Source organism: Camarhynchus parvulus, chromosome 1A (assembly GCF_901933205.1).
Source record: "Camarhynchus parvulus chromosome 1A, STF_HiC, whole genome shotgun sequence".
In the NCBI taxonomy this organism is placed as follows: Eukaryota; Metazoa; Chordata; class Aves; order Passeriformes; family Thraupidae; genus Camarhynchus; species Camarhynchus parvulus.
This window is the reverse complement of record NC_044586.1, coordinates 39,757,318-39,774,603: the sequence shown is the minus strand read 5'-3', so window position 1 is coordinate 39,774,603 and position 17,286 is coordinate 39,757,318. Positions and strand designations below refer to the sequence as shown.

Here is a 17,286-nt window from a genome sequence, read left to right as displayed (position 1 = left end):
CCACAAGGCTGCAAGCAAGCACCCCTGACACTTTCCATTCTTTAGCTTACATGGAAGGCTGTGTAAGCTAATTATAATGGAGGCCATGTTTCCCCTTTCCTGAGGGAAGGTTAATAGAGAAAGAACTTTACACTAATAAAGAATCCGACCACTCTGTGGCAGAGGCCAGGCTACGGGCAGCTGGCTGCTGTAGTACTGATGCTTTCTTAATGCTGCTGGTGTACAGACCCACAGCAGGTAGCAGTACAAATACAGTTTATTTTAAGCCAGGAGAGTGGCTAGTTTCAGGTATGAGTTGGCTTAATTACATATGCTTACTCAAACAGCAGCTTCTTCATTGCTGTGCCAGTCAGCCACAGCGATTAAAAAACATAGAACAAAAGACTCACTTGGAGATGTGTTAAAAATTATTATGTGGTACCACTGAATCAAGTATTTTTTGTGTGAGCTCTCTGGTTATTCAATAGACTGCAAAATTCTTCTGCATGTAGTAAGGCACATCTCCTCATGCCAAAGGAAGGACTAAGTCCTTCTGCTTACTTCCAAGAGTCTAGAATCACAAAGAGATTGAAAAGCAGTTCCAAAAACTCCATTCTACTTTGTCCTGCAGAAAATGCAAACCTTCCCCATTCAAGGGCTAATAAAGTGGCAGGTTTAACTCCTTGATAAGCTTATAGAATTATGAGGAGTAAGTGTTAAAACCTGCACAAGTTACTCCCTTGGAACAAGCGAACTATTCAAAACCCCTCCATAGAGGGGAACTATTGCCCTCCTCCCCTGAATTCCCTTTATGGTATCTCTGTAGCTCTGCCTTATAGTAGCTCTGACTACTCCCCTCACATGTAGCATGCCAGCCCAACACAGAACTAGGTATGTCTGTGCTGGCACATCTATGAAAATCAGGATGAAAGCAGTCCACCATTTGTTGATGAACAGAGGCTAAATGGAGCCCCAAATTCTCTATGTCACAGCAAAATAAAATGCAAGCATTTTGCAAACATTTTTCAAGCAATCAAAGGACATCAATGTTTATTCTTCCATGACAGTATTTTTTCAGTGATTTCTAAAATAAGTAAGCTGAACACCAGGAATACTACCAAAGGTCGCTTTTTTAACTGGATAGGAACTGATGTGGCTTTGCATCATTTTGATAAAAGAATCTGATGCCTCACTGTCCAAAAACATGTTATTCCACATGTCTCTATAATCAATACTTGAATTTTGATAATCCAGCAGCAGACCCAAATCAGAAATCATAGCTTGTCCATGCACAACTACAAAGGAAGTGCTGAAAGTAAGTAGGTCCCATTTTGCTATGGCAAATGAGTGTGTCTTTGGACAATGTTGCATACCAGCCTTTCAAAGCAGAGGCCTAGAAAATCCCAAAGCCTGTTTTATACCTAGAGGATCTTACTACCTCTGTCAAGTAAATTAAATCTTAATTTCCAATGCCATATTTGAAATTCGCGTGCCCTAAAACTGGCCACCATTAATTTCAGAAGAGAGTACATACAGGTACTCAGACTGCAAACTCCTGCACTGAAATTGCTGGTCAACGGCCCATGGTCAACAGCCAAACTGAATAGCAATAACAGCAGTGCCCTTGCTGATGGCTGAGGTCCAGGGATCATGCAGAAGTGCTATTCAGTAGTCCCTGATCTAGAGTAATTTATGGTTCTGATCTCTGCTGTGTGGGAAAAAATTTTCTGAAGTAACAAGGCCTACATTTGTTTTACAAACAATGAATTTAGAACTGCTACCAACTTCACCCTCAGGTCCCACTGTCCCATGGCATTCTTGAGTCAGAGTGATCACACACATTCTGACACACTGGACCCCACAGACCACATGACTCTGGGAAACTATGCACTGCACCAGCAATATTCATTCTTGAACCCAAACACAGAAAAACAAATGGATCTTGTTTCTGGTCTACCAGAAAAGAAGATTTTAGATGCAGTAAGAGGTAAGTAAATCTCCAGATGATGTGCTCTGTTGTATACTGCTGCTTTTGGCACTTGAAAGCACAGAGGGTGAGTGGAATTAAATATACAAAAAGCATTGTAAAGCTTGCAAAGTACAAAAATGCTCTTTATTATGCTTATAACATTGTCCTATAAATATTTAATCCCTGTCTCCTGCATTATGCATTTTCTGCACACTCATACCAAGTTCTTCCTAAAGCTGTGGCTAGCCTGTCTCCCTCCAACACTTCCCCCTCCTCTCTTCCAGCACACAACTGGCTGCTTACTGCCTGCAATTGTACTGTGCTCTCTAAACTGAGTCCATTTGTTCCAGCCTGTCACCACAGTGCCAGGGCAAGCAGAGAAACTGGAAACTGAGGAGCATAGGTTAGCAAAGAGGGTCCCCTGAGGACATGGGAGCAGTACTGAGCTATGAGAAAAACAGCAACATGGGAAACAGGAGAGGCCACCTGTACCTTTTGGTAAGAGATCAGGTGTGCATATATTTACTTCAGTGGAATAACTGACCCCTTAATAATTAAGCACAACAAACAGGAAAATCACCATTTGCCACACATTAGTGAGTCAAGACACTGTAGATTTTATTCCTTCCTGTAACAGTTCCCTGAAATATAAAAACAGAAGGCACCTGGAATGTTCTTAATCAAAGCAAAATGGTACGTACACAAACTACATCTTGTTCTACATGTTTGTTTTCTTCCCTTCGCTAAACAGGCTGAATTGCCCCTCTCTGTTCTTTAAATGAAATAATTTCACAAGACTTGTAAACTAACATCCAACTAGTCAAGACACATTCTCTATGACAAAGCAATACACGAAGTCAGCAAAAAACAAGACTTCACTGAGAAAGTATAATTCTCTGAGATATGTCATATCCCCAACAAGAAATCTTGCAGGTAGCTAACAGAATTTCTCCTTATGTTTATATTCAAGAAACAAAATGGCCAATTATAGTCCTAATTTGTAAGGCTGGCAGAACACAAATGTTTGCAGTGCAAAGCTAAGTCTTAGTTTTAAGCTTCCTTGAAACAGCTCAAGGAATAATAATAATAATATAATAATAAGTGTTGAAGAGCTCCCCGAGACTGAAATAAGAAATGTTTGCTCACACTAATGAGCCCTCAGTTGGACAAAGCTTTGCACCTAACTCTTTGCCATTTTTCAAGATCCCCTTCAATTATGAATTCTAGATTAAAGCATTTGCTGCTGAATTACAGCTGTACTCCATAAGGTTGTGTTGTAACACTCTTCAGTAACACCCTTCAGTATGCAAGTATCCCTAGTGTCATCTCAGACACCATTTAGGTTACTCATTTAGGAAATGCTTGTGCCAGAGAAACCGTGGTAAATTATTAACTCTATTTATCTAAACTATTTAAGGCTTGCAGAAACTATACCTCAGCAACTGCTTGTGTGAATTCAACAGGCAAAACATTTTGTTGTGTAAAGCATTAAGTGGCTACTGCCCTTAAAGAACAATCTACAAGTTTTAAGTGAGCCAACGGCAAGATTCCAGCTGCTCCTGGTCATAAAACCAAAAAATGTCTGTTTTGTCATACAGCAACACAACACTTGTTTCTCATTCTAACTCTTGAGATGCAGTGTAAGCTTTACTCAGGGTTGGCTGCAATTTATTTCCCCATCACATCAACTTACGATTTAGTTTTCAGCTGAGCAAATACCCAACTACCAGCTTACTAACATCTGCATCTTAGAGGGGAGAAAAAAAAAACAACAAAAAAAACCAAATAAGCAAACTTCCAAGCCTTTAAAACAGGTGTTTGGTAACATCATTGGTTTGAAAAGATCTACTAAGATATTGAAACTTTACAGTTTATCTTGCACTTTACAGATACCCACTGTATATTTAAGCACAATCCATGTATAAAACATAAAAACTCAAGCTAGCAGAAAATACTTGGGAGCTTTCATTTCCATTTCTGGGCATTTAAAGCATCAAATAAAATTTTAAATAATTCCTATGTCTAGATTGCTAAATGCAACTTAGCAATCTAGACATAGATGATAAAAAAGCACTTAAAATTCAGCCATTGACCCTCAACATTTATTTAGGTACAGATATCCAAGCCTTTGGAAGATTAGTATCTTTGCAAAGGAGATGAAAAAGGAATGACATTGCCAGCGTTCTCAACCTTCATCCACTACAGAATTTAAAGCTTGTTTTTATGATGGACCTTTAACATGGAGTTCTTACGGATAAATACTAAATCTGGAGTTGCTGCTTTTAACTTGGGTATTTTTTAGTATGTCAGAAAGCAATGTCTGGTTATAAACAGGAGCTATCATAGGCCCCAGCTCTCCTCTCCCTAAAAACAGGGCCACTGGGGAGTGGGGTTTGGGAGAGAAAAAGGAGAGATATTGAGTGAATCAAATGTCAGATTTCTTGCCCTATTGACCTATAGGTTTGTGCTTGACTGAGGAAAAATTAATCTCTTTCAAATGTACTTAATTATAATCAAATACCCATACCAATGTCTTTCACCACATCAGCACATCTGGCAGCAATGAAGACAAATTAACAATAAGTCAAAAAATCTGGCAATATGATCAACTAAAGCACGCAAAATCCATTCTGTACGCTTAGACCACCAGTGACTAAGGATGGATTAACTTCCTGTCTCTAATACTGGTGCCTAAATTAAAGGGAAATTGCATTGCAATCTGGGTACCAGGTTTCTGGCTGCAGACAACTAAAAGCCCTTAGTTCAGCTACACTAGGCAACAAAATCTTTGCTCCCACTTTAGCCCTGATGTCTGTGATGGCCTACTCTAACAGCTGCTTTTAATTTAGTTTAAAAGAAGCTATTTGGCAACCATGTAAGTTTGCACCTTCAAAGCAGGCACATTTAAAAAGCCAATGTCCTGTAGAATTAACCATTTTGAAGTCTTGCTGTTTTAGTGCAGTGATGACAACACGATTCACAGCTTTTTTAAACAATAGGCATCTGTACATGGAAACACAAAATAAAGACTGTTTTCACTCAGGTTTAACTACTGTTTTATAGTAAGCAATCTGCAATCCTCTCCGTCTTGGACAGGTAAAGATACTGGGTTCATTACTACAAATATAATCCAGCAAGAGTCTACAACTGCTCAACTTGACTGAGCAATTAAATAAAGCACAGATCTCATCTGTAACCAGAGAAGGGCAGCCAAGCAAGGAACAGAAGCATGAATTAAACCAAAAAAAACCATTATCGTGTTCTTGGATTACCTCCTCATGTTGAGCAGGCAGTGGCTGCAGAAGCAAAAAAGAGGGAGAAAGGGTATGGGAAAGCAAAGACTCAGGCATGCACTGCGTATTTGGCAAACACTTAACACTAAGCCACTCAGAGAAAAGCTAGGTTACCAGGCAGATATCCAGTGCCTTTTTTTCTTTGACTAAACAGCTCAATATGAATTTGTGCATCTACTGTGTAATATCCCTATGCCAGATGGAGGCACACTAACAAAGGCACAGGGAAACTGCCGTACTACAGCCTCACAGGCATGAAAACTGAGAGCATGTGTGTGTACATCTGACAGGGGAAATTCACAAACTGGTGGGTTTACAGCCTTGCTTTAGTTCAAATAGCTGCAACCCACCTTACCAGTAGCTGTGGCAGGACCACACCCACTCTCTGAAGATGAACATATTTTACAAAGTAAATCTAAAGGTACAAGTTTAAGTCAAATGAAGTTGCAAACATGCATCAGAAAGCACCTACATTTGCAACACTGTCTACAAATATAATTCACACTTTTCATTCTTCATACACTAATGTGGGTCAGAGACCACATGGCAGCATATTTTATTAAAGTAATGTGCAAATAAGATACATGGTACCTGCAAACAGCATGTAGTTTCCATTTGTAAAAAGAAAATGAAGTCTGACATAGAAATACATACACTGTATTATTTACACCATTAATTTACAAAACATATTATTTGCATTAAAAAAGGTTATAAAATAATTACAAATATAGTATTTTTATAAGGATTTTTCCCTGTATAACCAATGTAGAGCATCTTGGAAATTATGCTTTATTGGAAAAAAAAAAATCTTTCTCTTCTGATTTCAGAGCATCATGTGGTTTCTTTCTTCCCTTCTTCTCCTTATTCCCTTTTTAAATAAAGTTCCATACTGAGGTAGTGGTATGTCAAATTTCTTTGGTTCCAGAAATCATTAAGTCCAAAAGGAGCTACGTATCCAAATCACAGGATTGGAAAGTAGAAGTCCTAAAGTTTTCAAAGGACTGTTTGCAAGTATAAAAGCTGTTTTCTCCTCTAGAAACTGTCCTTTCCTTTCCCTCTTCATCTGCCTCTGCATCAAAGTCCAGTGAGACATGATGATTATTATGGGAGGTTTTTGGTTGGCAATTTGCTGGCTTTCTACAGCTTGAAAGAGAGTCCAGCTGAGGCCTCCATAAAGGCTTTCCAAATGTTCCTGAAAGACAGTAACAGAGTGAGCACAGAAATACTGATGCAAAAAGATTTGTGTCTCACCCCAGTGTACATAAGCGACATTGAAATGCAAGACTGACAGAAATTGACGTGACATTGAAGTGCAAGGTTGACAGGAAATTCACCAAAGTGAGATTTTACTTAAATGCTGTTCCACCATTTTAAAGAAAACATCCATGTGATCACAAGCATAAGGCAAGATTCTGCCACAAGAGACATTAAAAACATTTCCAAGTAGTTGTATAGCCATCTACAACTTCATTTCTTTTTTTTTCATGGCTACTTCCTTACCCATTTTTCTTTGGGGAGGGTGGTGAGGGGGGAGATAGGAACAAGGATCAACCTGCAAACACATCACAAGACACTTTCTAAGGCAAAAGTCTCTCCCTGTTTTGTTCTTCAATAAATGAATGGCACGTGCAATCTGCCATGCAGTTCAGAAAAAAATAAAATAGGAATTTTAAAAAAAAGTAACCCCACAATCCCTATCAGGTTATACAACATTGTCCCACAGTGCAATCTGAATGCTAACACAATCTTTTTCTGGCTAGCATCTCCCATTAATAATAAAGATGCAGATAGCCACATGCTGCATTCACCACTGATCATCCAGTCAGTTGTGGGCAAAGAGAACAGTAGCAACCCAAAGAGAATTACACATTTCAGTTCAACTATAATTAATTATTATCTATATATATAGTATTTACTAGCCAGTAAACAATCAGTGTGTGTCATTCTCCATCATTGGGAAGCTGATAGTATCAACACCTCTACAAGAAGGGCCTTCTTTTTTCAGTGAACGAAGACATACCCGTCCTAAGTCAAAGTGTCTGTAAGGAATTATTTTCAGAGGACAATGTGTCACGGGCTGACTTTGAAGAACTCAAGTTTTTATTAATAATTTAACACCACATTTTAAAATAAATTTTGAACTCAAAATGCAACACTTCTGCTTGTGTTAGAACTAAAGATTTCAAGTAAAACTCTGAACTGAGAAGTTACTAAAAAAGGAATTGGACAAAACCCCTATTTCCATCAATGATTTGTAGATCAGTTTTGAACAAATGCAGTATGAAAGGATGTTCCTCACAGCACCAAAGCTACAAATGAACTGTCTTAAAAACAAAAATACAAGCTACAAACTTTCTGGCTTGTGCATCAACTGTGATGCTAATGCCAGCTGTCGATTTCACTGTGATTGCACAGGCAAAATGGGGCTTGAATTTGACAACCATGTTGAAGAAGCTAATTCTCAACTAAAGACCAGAAATCTATCACAACTTCTTTCACAGCCACCATGTCCAAGATCTAGCCATAGGCTCTCTGAAGGAAGAGCGCTAATGATTATGAAGCATGCAAGGCAATGACAATGCAACATAAGTGGGGTAGTATGCTCAGAGAACTGCACAAAGAAGTAACTCTGCATAGATTTTTAGGGCAGACTGAGGCCTACGCACCCTTGGGGTGACATTAACTACTGGATATATGAACATACAGTTGGACTGCTTTCTGCAAGAGACATACTAAAGCCCTATCTGCATGGTTCCACCATAGCAATAGTGGCAGGCAGCCAGGAGGCCGGCCGTGTGCAGTCCCAGGATCTCTGCCAGATGTCCTGGCATCTGCAACATTTTACAGTTCAAACATCTGGCTTTTGAAGGGGGAAAACTTCAGAGCTTGTACCTCCCTCCCCACCCCCTGAGAACAAAGAGCCCAGTGATGCACATTCCCCCAGGTCCCCTTCAGAGCCAGCAGACCCAGATCTTGATCAGCCAGTGCTGACACACCAGCCGGGAGACAATCCATGGTACCAGGGCTGGTTTTGGCACTAAGATATCACAAAGATGAAAGCAGTACGTGGTTTTGTATGCATTTTAAACCAAGCAACCAAACCAACATCCAAAATTTAATGAGCTTCAAGAATAAAGCAATGGTTTTCTCCTTCCCCCACCTATCCCTGCAATCTGGATTAAAATTGTAAACCCTAGACTAAACTTCGGGAATTCTTTTATCATGCACATCATGAGAAAACGACAAAGGAGGCATAAGGGAGGGCATTTTTACATAGTGCCTTATTTTGAAGGGTAAATAGTTCTGGCTGACTGTGTTATACAATATATATGCATAGAAGTTCAATTCTCCCCACCTGCACTGAGCCCTCCTCACACACCCTTTGCCTGTCAGGCAAAACTTCTGGTATGCCTGAAGTTTCTTGAGGTGTATTTAAGCTATGTATGCTAACGTTTACAGAAATCTGCCAGCTATATTAAGACAGAAGATAAGGATCGCATCACTGATGAGATTTTTACATAAGTGTGAGCTATTAAGATCCGGTAATCTAAATATCCTCATTACATAGTTTCACTACAGTCACTTTTCTGTTCCTCAGCATCAAACGTTTGGGAAAGAAAAAGGTGAGAAATCAGTTTTGCTTGGTGTTGTAGGTAGGAAACAAGACAGCAAAGACAATGGCAGCTTGAATAAAAAACAATAGATAGAACATACCCATGAAAGTGCTTTTACTCATAATAGATGAGGGTTCCAAACTTCTGTTTAAATCAAATGTGTCTGAATTGAGACTTCTGCTTTTCAGTCCCGTTCCTTCATTTTGAGCATAAATACAGTTCATCAATCTGCTACTTGTAGCCTGTGTTCCAGTAATGCCAACACACTGGTCAAAGGGATCTTCCTGTGGAGGTGAGTATTGACAGCATTCCTTTTTCTTTAAATATCCAGACTCATAAGGGCCCAAGCCTGCTGTTCTCTGGTCAGGGCTGCAACCTAAAGGAAATGAAAAATTCATTTTATATAGATTCATCTTTAACAAAGACTGAGTTAGGACTAAAACCTCTCCCCACGAACTTACTTGTACCGTATGCTTCAAATGCGTCAGAACTGTAAGCGCTGCCTTTTAAATACAAAGTCCCTGAAGTCCCCAGATAGTGGCAAAGGAATGGATCTGCAACACCCTCCAAGTCTGTCTCACTGCTGTTATCTAGATGGCAAATGCCTTAAAAATAAAATTGATGTGTCAGCACACAGTCTTTTCTGAATCTCCAGCTTAGAGTTTCTTGAGTAAGTTTTAAGAACCACATGTGTTCAACTACATTTCATAGTGTAGTTTAGAGTTTGCTTAGGTTTAACCTAACTTTTGGATGAGAATTCTTACTCCAGCAACTGTTCAATTAATTAGCTTGACAGAGAATGTGTCACTTCACTGTACAATCCCTGAATAACAAAACAAAACCAAACCAATTACAGGGATCAGAACCAGAGACTTCCTTCTTCTACAGCACACTAGACAAATTCATTATCTGTCTCACAGCCCCTTTCAAAGCAGAATGTCAATGTCAAAGCCCTGGTTGAAAGAATCTGAGGGAATCACTGGCTGCCTAAACAGCTATAAAGATTTTTAGTTCAATGGCTCCTGAAAGATTTGGACGCAGTCTCCGGTTCTTGATCCACAAAGAGGATGTTCCTCTCATTACCCCACAACTGCAAAATTATCTCACCATCACTCCACTCCCACCTGTCCCAGCTCCTGATTTATCTCAACCCCAAGCCCTTTCCCAGAAAGGTGCTTTTTCCTCCCTAGTGCAAGTATATAAGGAATTCTTTGGGGCCACAGGTATAAATGTCAAGTACTGCAGCTTTTAACTTGCAGTCACCTTGAATTCTTTATTGACTCTAACCATAATGATTTTTTTAACCAGCAAGTTTAAAGAGTTATACTAAAGTTCCAGTGGCATTACCACACATGCCTAAACTCCACCAAAAGCACCCTTTTCAAGCTGTAAGAGAGAGGACATGCCATGGTAATTTGTTTTCGACACTCTTATTTTGCACATGTCCTCATCAGTTTAAATTTACCCTTGAGACTAGAGAAAAATTTCCTGATTTAAATAAACACCATAATGTCATCTGGATGAACAGAACCAAGTTATAATCATGTTGAAAAAATCCCAAGCAATAATTTTTATGTCCTCTATTAAATTGTGTAAAGATGCTTCTTTAGTGTTCTTTCTATTAGTTAGAAAGACAATAGCCAAACTGCAGCTCCTCAAGTCACACGAAGAATCTGTTTAGCATTTTCTACCTACCGTTACTGTCCCTCTGCTGCAGGAAATACCCTCCTGCAGAAGATGAGAGGAACTGATGGTGACTGCCATTTTCAGATGAGCCATATCCATCCTGCCTTTCAGCAAGTGTCCCCTGGGATGACAGGTAACTTGGAATGTCAGCAGGCAAATTTGTTTCATCTGTGGGGGAGCAAAACACATACAAAAGCCATCAACACACTTCAGTTTGTAGAAACATTTTTAAACTTGTCAGCAAAGCACTGAAAGCAACAAATAATTCACCTTTCTGCCTCTGAGTCAAAGCACACAAATGGTTCCTACAAGAAAGTCACTGCAAGGCAACCACAAACATTTGTTTTCCTTTCCAAGGTAAACCTTCAGTTTACACACCTGTATTTGTGATGCTGCAATCTTCATTTCTCCTTCTGGTGTGGTAGATGATGACCACCCACACCAAGGAAGTGCCCACCACACAGCAAACCACAGCTATGATCACAATGCCAACTGTGGCCCATCCATCATCATCAAGCGATGGGGCAACGTTTTGCGGAGAGTCACAGGTGGGAGTAGGAATTACATTAAGTCGGATGTTGCCTCGCTCCGTTCCAAGTGTATTAGACATTTCACAAGTGTATTTCCCGGCATCTTCTACATCGGTATCCACAATAATTAGTAACTGATTGCCTGCAGCAAAGAAGTGTCTTTCTGTTACCATGAGAGGGCTGTCATCCTTAGTCCAGTTCAGTCGGGGTGGAGGGCTACCACCAGCAATGCACTGCAAGACTGCAGTTTCACCTTTTGTTACAGTTCGATCCAGCAAAGGCCGCAAAAATGATGGTGTTTCTGGAAAGAAAGCACAAACCTTATATGACCTTGCAAGACTAAGAAGTGTCCCTTTCCTTCACAGCTCAAAAGGAAAAGCTAAATTAAATGCATCAGTAAGGCCTAATAAAGCTTATTCTCTCATTCTAAGAAGAAACTCAAGAATTTGTACTTAAAGCCTACAATTTACTTGTCAATTGGTCCGATTTACATGCTTGATTACCTTACAAGGTAAAAATGCTAAATCATACATGCTTAAGATGCAGAGAACTGCAATAAAAACTATTAACAAAATGTCAAGAAATCAAAAGTTAAACAAATGTACTGTCTCTAAATGAAAACAGAAGCCCCTTCTTCCCTCCATCCCATGCATACCAGATGTGTATACACTGAGAAACATTTACTAACTTTTATTATTTTGAGTCGTAATATTGATTGTGCTGTTAAGGTTTGCCAATATCTTACCTAGTACTGTTAATGTTGCATTAGCTGAAATGCTTCCAGCAGTGTTTTGAGCTGTACAGCTGTAAACACCTGTGTCTTCGATCTTTACATCAACAATAAAGAATACATCATCTTCAGGCATGACATGCATGCGCCTCTTGCGTGCTGCAGGAAAATCGGTTCCACCGTCTTTCTGCCAAGCAATCTGTGGAATAGGATGGCCAACTGCAGCACACTCCAAACGTGCCATTGCCCCAGCTCGAATGGTCAAGTCCATGGGGATTTTTGTAAATGAAGGCAGCACTAAAGAAAAGTAGGTGATACCAAAATCAACACATGAAACATACTTTTCCTGTTTTGTACAGCCTTTTCTTGAACACTCCTCACGGGCTTAAGAACACTAAAGAAACATACAATCTAAATTGATCAGTAGCCAGCAGAAAGGGAGGGAACTGTGAAGTATGTGAGACAACCTAGATCAAAATCTCATTTTTGCTAAGAGCCTCCTATGTGACCTTTCCACAGCATCTTGAAACAGATCATACACTTACCTCCTGTAGAAAAAGTTAACATTTTTCCATCTTGTAACATTGATTTTGCCAGATTTACTATGAATTAGGTATGTTGTTTTTTCCTATACTATGCTTCAGCACACTGGGACCAGAGGTAAAACTCAATGGTGACCTTGGAAATGGATAAATTTTTAAGAAATAATCTCACAATTATGAATCTTCTAAAAGATGCAGATGATGAGAATGGAAAATCTATGAATCCCTATCTTGATTAATATCATTCTAAGTCCACAAGCAAAACAAAACATACTTACTGTTTACTGTAAGTTTGGCTTTGACAGAGTAGGATGAACCGAAATGATTTGAAATAACACACTGGTATTTCCCTTCATTACTGAATTCCACATTGCGCAGTCGAAGGATGGTAGTGTACTCCATCACTTCTCCACCCTGGGCCCGGAGGTGTGCGTAATTCTCCATTTCAGCATCTTGCAGTAATTCGTTGTCTTTCTTCCATGCAAAAGTCATTGGGGAATCACTGCTGCTGGCTGCTGAACACACAAAACTCAAATTGGAGCCTTTAATTGCTGACTGGGTTTCTGGCTGGACAGTGATCTGTGGTTTAGGAAAATCATCTGCACAGAGGAAAAGAAAAAAAATATATGTGATGGCTGAGGACTCTTTCCAGAGAGTTAGTAAGCCTTGTTTTATAGGTTTGAGAGAAGAGTCAGGTAAGTATTTATTAAATGGATCCACAATGCTTTTGTTTTAAATTTTGTTAGCCTTAGGGCATTTAAAGATGCCGTATTTATGAGTTTATTCTGCCAAGCCATCTCTTATTGAAGAGAAAGCACATTTAAAAGCAGACTGTGTGCATAGCTTCAATAACAGTACTAAAGATAGAAGAACTACCCCCTGACATCCATGAGAACTACTCTGAACATCAATCATGAAGCCTACCTCTCATCTTTACAACACCTCAGGCTGCTGGGAGTTTTTCTTTATTGCATGCATAGTTCTTCTGCTATCAGAAACTGCAAGTTACACTTGAGCATTTCACCCAAACCCACAAAAAAAATCATGTACAAAAGTCAGTGTTCCAGTGATGTGCGTCTGTTTGGGCCAAAGGGGATGAAGGCCCCTTAAGCAGGGCAGAACACAAGAATTTCAAGAATTCCTGGAGGTCCCTTTACTGTAGGAATGTTACCTTTGAAGTGCCATGTTATGAGTTTACAGAATTAGCTGCCTTCTGAACTATTTATTCAATTGTGTGTACACTGCATGTGCAAAAAGGAGTGGACAAGTAAATGCTTGGTCTCCCAAAACCAAAAGCCTTAGTACATTCCCAACTTTCAACATGTGTCCAATCTCTGGACAAAGGAACTGCAGGGAAAGCCCTGTGCCCCAAAAATTCCTCCCTGCAGATCCTGCTGTCTCCTAGCACGTTTGTCTTATTACATCTCAAATGACTGGGAACAACTATGGGGTCAAGGTGCCACTTCCTTGAAGAACCTCTACTCTGTTACAAATGAAAATGAGATGCGCAGATAGATAACCTTGAACCATCTGCAAAACTCCTGCAAGTATGATGCTGTGCTTCAGTGACATGGCAACATGGATCTGGGACTCTAAGCATGGACTTTAAGAACATCCCAGGCTATATGCTTTCCATGCTTCATACCCATGTCTTATCATTTGCAAATTGAGTTAATACATTCACCGACTTTGCATGGCAATAACTAAGTAAAACACTCTAAGTACTTAAATTAGCCTTGTGAAAGGACAGCAGAACATACTTCAATCTTAATTATCTGACAGGAAAGGGTGATACAAAGGTCACTCAAATAAGCATACAGTACAGAATACAGAACACCCTAGGATAAGACTAGCATTATGTTTTGTCAGAACAGAATAATCCAAGAGCATATTTGAAGGAATGTATTACAAAGACATCCACATATATACACACCTTTTAATTTCAGACAGGAGTCAACACACTCCACTTAAAAATTCTATAAAAGCAAAAGCAGCCCTTGTAAACTTGTAAGGCAAGGTGGGTACACCAGAACGTCTAGTGATAACAGACTTCAAAGATATAACTGAAACACTCAATGATTTTATTAGATTTTAGTTATTTCTGCATGGCAATTGTGTTAAGTATCAAGCGCAAAAACTGATTCAGTACATTTCTTTTTGCTAACACATCTTAAATGGTTTAAAACTAAGTACTTAAAAATAGCATTCAGCAGCCAAAAGAAAGATCACAATTCCCCCAATTTAACAAATGGAAGACATACATTTCAATCTCCAGGTTAATTTTTTGACAGAATATGTTTCGCATAAATTAGGATGCCTACCTCATATATATTCCTCTAGCCACTGAATAAGCTTTAATTCCCTGCATTATGTCAACCTCTGCTTCTCAACAGTAGCTAGAATCTGCTGATTATTTATTAAATATCTGACTTCTAACAGGAAAAGAAAAGCCAACATTTCGGTACACTATTTGATATTCTGGACCAGCTTTCCCACTGAAAAAGGGTAGCAACAGTTTTATTTGTTATGAGACAAAATTGTTGAGAAGACACTTAACTTTTTGTCTCCAAAGAATATAATGTTTGATTTTTCTTTAGTAAGAAAAATAAAACTTATTTAACAAAAATACATGAAATGCAGTTAGCTGGCTTCTAAATTTCCTGATATTTTCAAAGTTCCTCCTTTATATATCAGAGTTATCAAACATGTCCTTACTCTAAATGCTTAGCTTCACTTTGCTTTAAATAGAGAACATAACACAGGTGTTCATGAATGCTACTAAACACACATAGAAAAATTTCATTTTTAAAGCAGATGCTATCACCTCAAATTCTCGGGTCCTAAAGTAAAAATATTTTGCTAGCATTTACTATCTGGCAAACTGAAATAAAAAATACCGGTGTCGTAACCAGTGGTAATCAGGTATTTTTTAAACACAGTTTAAAAGGCAGTAATTTACATACTCCAAATAATTTTTAAAGCACATCACAAGCACACATAAAAAAACATCAGAGCTGAGGCCAATATGGCTTTTTTTACCTTGAAATTTTATCGGCCCTGGAATAACCTCAAGAATAATGGAATATGAAAAAAAATTTACAAATAACCAAACCCAAAAACTACATCTTAATTTTGACAAAGTTTGTCTCACTTAAAAATGATAGTGATCTAAACAACATCTTTTAAATCCAGAGGCACATACATTTACCCTCACAAAGTACTGAGCTTTCACTTGCACGCATAGAACATGATATGTTCCATGTAAGCAAGGTGTACTTGGTATAAAAGTCAAAATATCATCACTCCCTGTCTTGTACAAAGCCTCAAGCTTTAAGCATCTACATCACAGTTTGGGAACAGAAGAAAATGTTACTAAGTATCACATCTTTTCAATTTTGTTATAGAAATCACAACATATCAAGGAACCACAAAAAAAAATCTCAAGCACACAGCAATATATGTTTTATGGAATGAGAAATAGAGGCTACACTCACCACAGACAAACCCATCCAGGCTGACAGCAAAAATACTTCTCCCTTTTAGCAGCTGAGGATGTGCACAACTGGCATTTACAAAGCTCTGGAAGTTGTTCTCTGACATCCACTGTGGTAGCCATTTCAACTGACAGTCACACAAGAGACTTGATGTGTTGAAGCGCCTAAGAAAAAGCAAGTAAAATCAAAGCCTGTTTGTTTTTTTTCTGTTTGTAATACAGATCTGTATGAGCACACTCTCATAACAAAACTAAGGCTCTAGGTTAAACACACATATCACAAGAGAAAGATGGCAATATTGCTCAGCTGAAATCTCCTCCCTTGCCCAGCTGGTGAAGCTGTGCTTGATGCACCTGGAGGACATGGGTGGCCCCCCTGGCTGCCAGGGCACTGGTGAGTCATATCCAACTTGCCATCAACCAGGACACCTTTCCACAGCTCTGCTTTCCAGCCTCTCATTCCCTGGTCTGTCCATACAACCAGGGCTGCCCTACCCCAGGTGCAGAATCCAGCACTTTCCCTTGTTGGACTTCATACAGTTGCTGATTGCCCAGCCCTCTCATTTGTTGAGGTCTCTCTGCAGGGCCTCCCTGCCTTCCAGGGAGTCAACAGCTCCTCCCAGTTTTGCATCATCTGTGAACTTGCTCAGTATCCCTTCCAGTCCTGAGTCCAAGCCATTTAATGAAGAGCACAGGGCTGATGATGGAGCCCTGCTGAACCCCACCAGTGACAGGCTGCCAATTTGATGTCACCTCTTTCAGTACAACTCTCTTCACCCAACCAGTGAGCCAGTGTTGCTCTGCATTGATCAACAGAAAAAAAGGGTGAGAGGACAAAAACTCATCCTCACTAAAACACGTTTTTCACAGTGACTGCCTCACGACTTCTCTGAAGATCCGTCTCTCTGCGGCTACAGGAGAGAAGGAGCCAATTACAAGCAGTGACAATCAGGTCTTTACAGAAGAATTATAGCACTGCATTTCACTGGTCCAGCACTGCTAGTCTTAGAGTACATTACATTAAAGTCTCCCTTATCTAAAACCTGTTAGAGATCACCCAATTTAAAATAAGGACTTTAGAGACAACTAATGTAGCAGAAATTTAATGTAGCCTCCTATCCTACACTCTCTCACTTAAATACACCCATCATATAAAAATAGAAAAAAACCCCCAAAACACTAGCATAAACTTTTTATGTTATTTCAGAGAGATTACAGCAGGGGTTTATCACTGCACCAGGTGATGTCTTAGAAGGCTTTTTTAAATACATTTATATGTATAGATAACATCTATATACTTAATAGAGATTATGCCTTTTGATAGAAACTTACAACTCTTTAAGTTTCTTCATTTGTGAAAATGCATTTCCTTGAACTGACATAATTGCATTGTTACTTAGATCTCTAGGAAGGAAAAAGAAAAATAGGATTAGAATAATAGATTTATTAA

At 39.2% G+C, this 17,286-nt stretch overlaps 1 protein-coding gene across 1 annotated transcript in view; it reads right to left on the bottom strand.

Moving 5' to 3' along the window:
* Positions 1 to 262: 262 nt before the first annotated feature.
* The window catches only part of LRIG3 (leucine rich repeats and immunoglobulin like domains 3), a 43,568-nt gene continuing 26,544 nt past the window's right edge, over positions 263 to 17,286 (bottom strand). The window contains exons 11-19 of the mRNA XM_030959429.1: positions 17,169 to 17,240; positions 15,838 to 16,001; positions 12,622 to 12,942; positions 11,817 to 12,098; positions 10,920 to 11,372; positions 10,551 to 10,709; positions 9,317 to 9,460; positions 8,956 to 9,231; positions 263 to 6,433 (exon numbers count right to left, since the gene is read on the bottom strand). Of these exons, the coding sequence (XP_030815289.1) occupies positions 6,189 to 6,433; positions 8,956 to 9,231; positions 9,317 to 9,460; positions 10,551 to 10,709; positions 10,920 to 11,372; positions 11,817 to 12,098; positions 12,622 to 12,942; positions 15,838 to 16,001; positions 17,169 to 17,240 (2,116 nt within the window). The 3' untranslated portion in view covers positions 263 to 6,188. The remainder of the gene's footprint in view (positions 6,434 to 8,955; positions 9,232 to 9,316; positions 9,461 to 10,550; positions 10,710 to 10,919; positions 11,373 to 11,816; positions 12,099 to 12,621; positions 12,943 to 15,837; positions 16,002 to 17,168; positions 17,241 to 17,286) is intronic.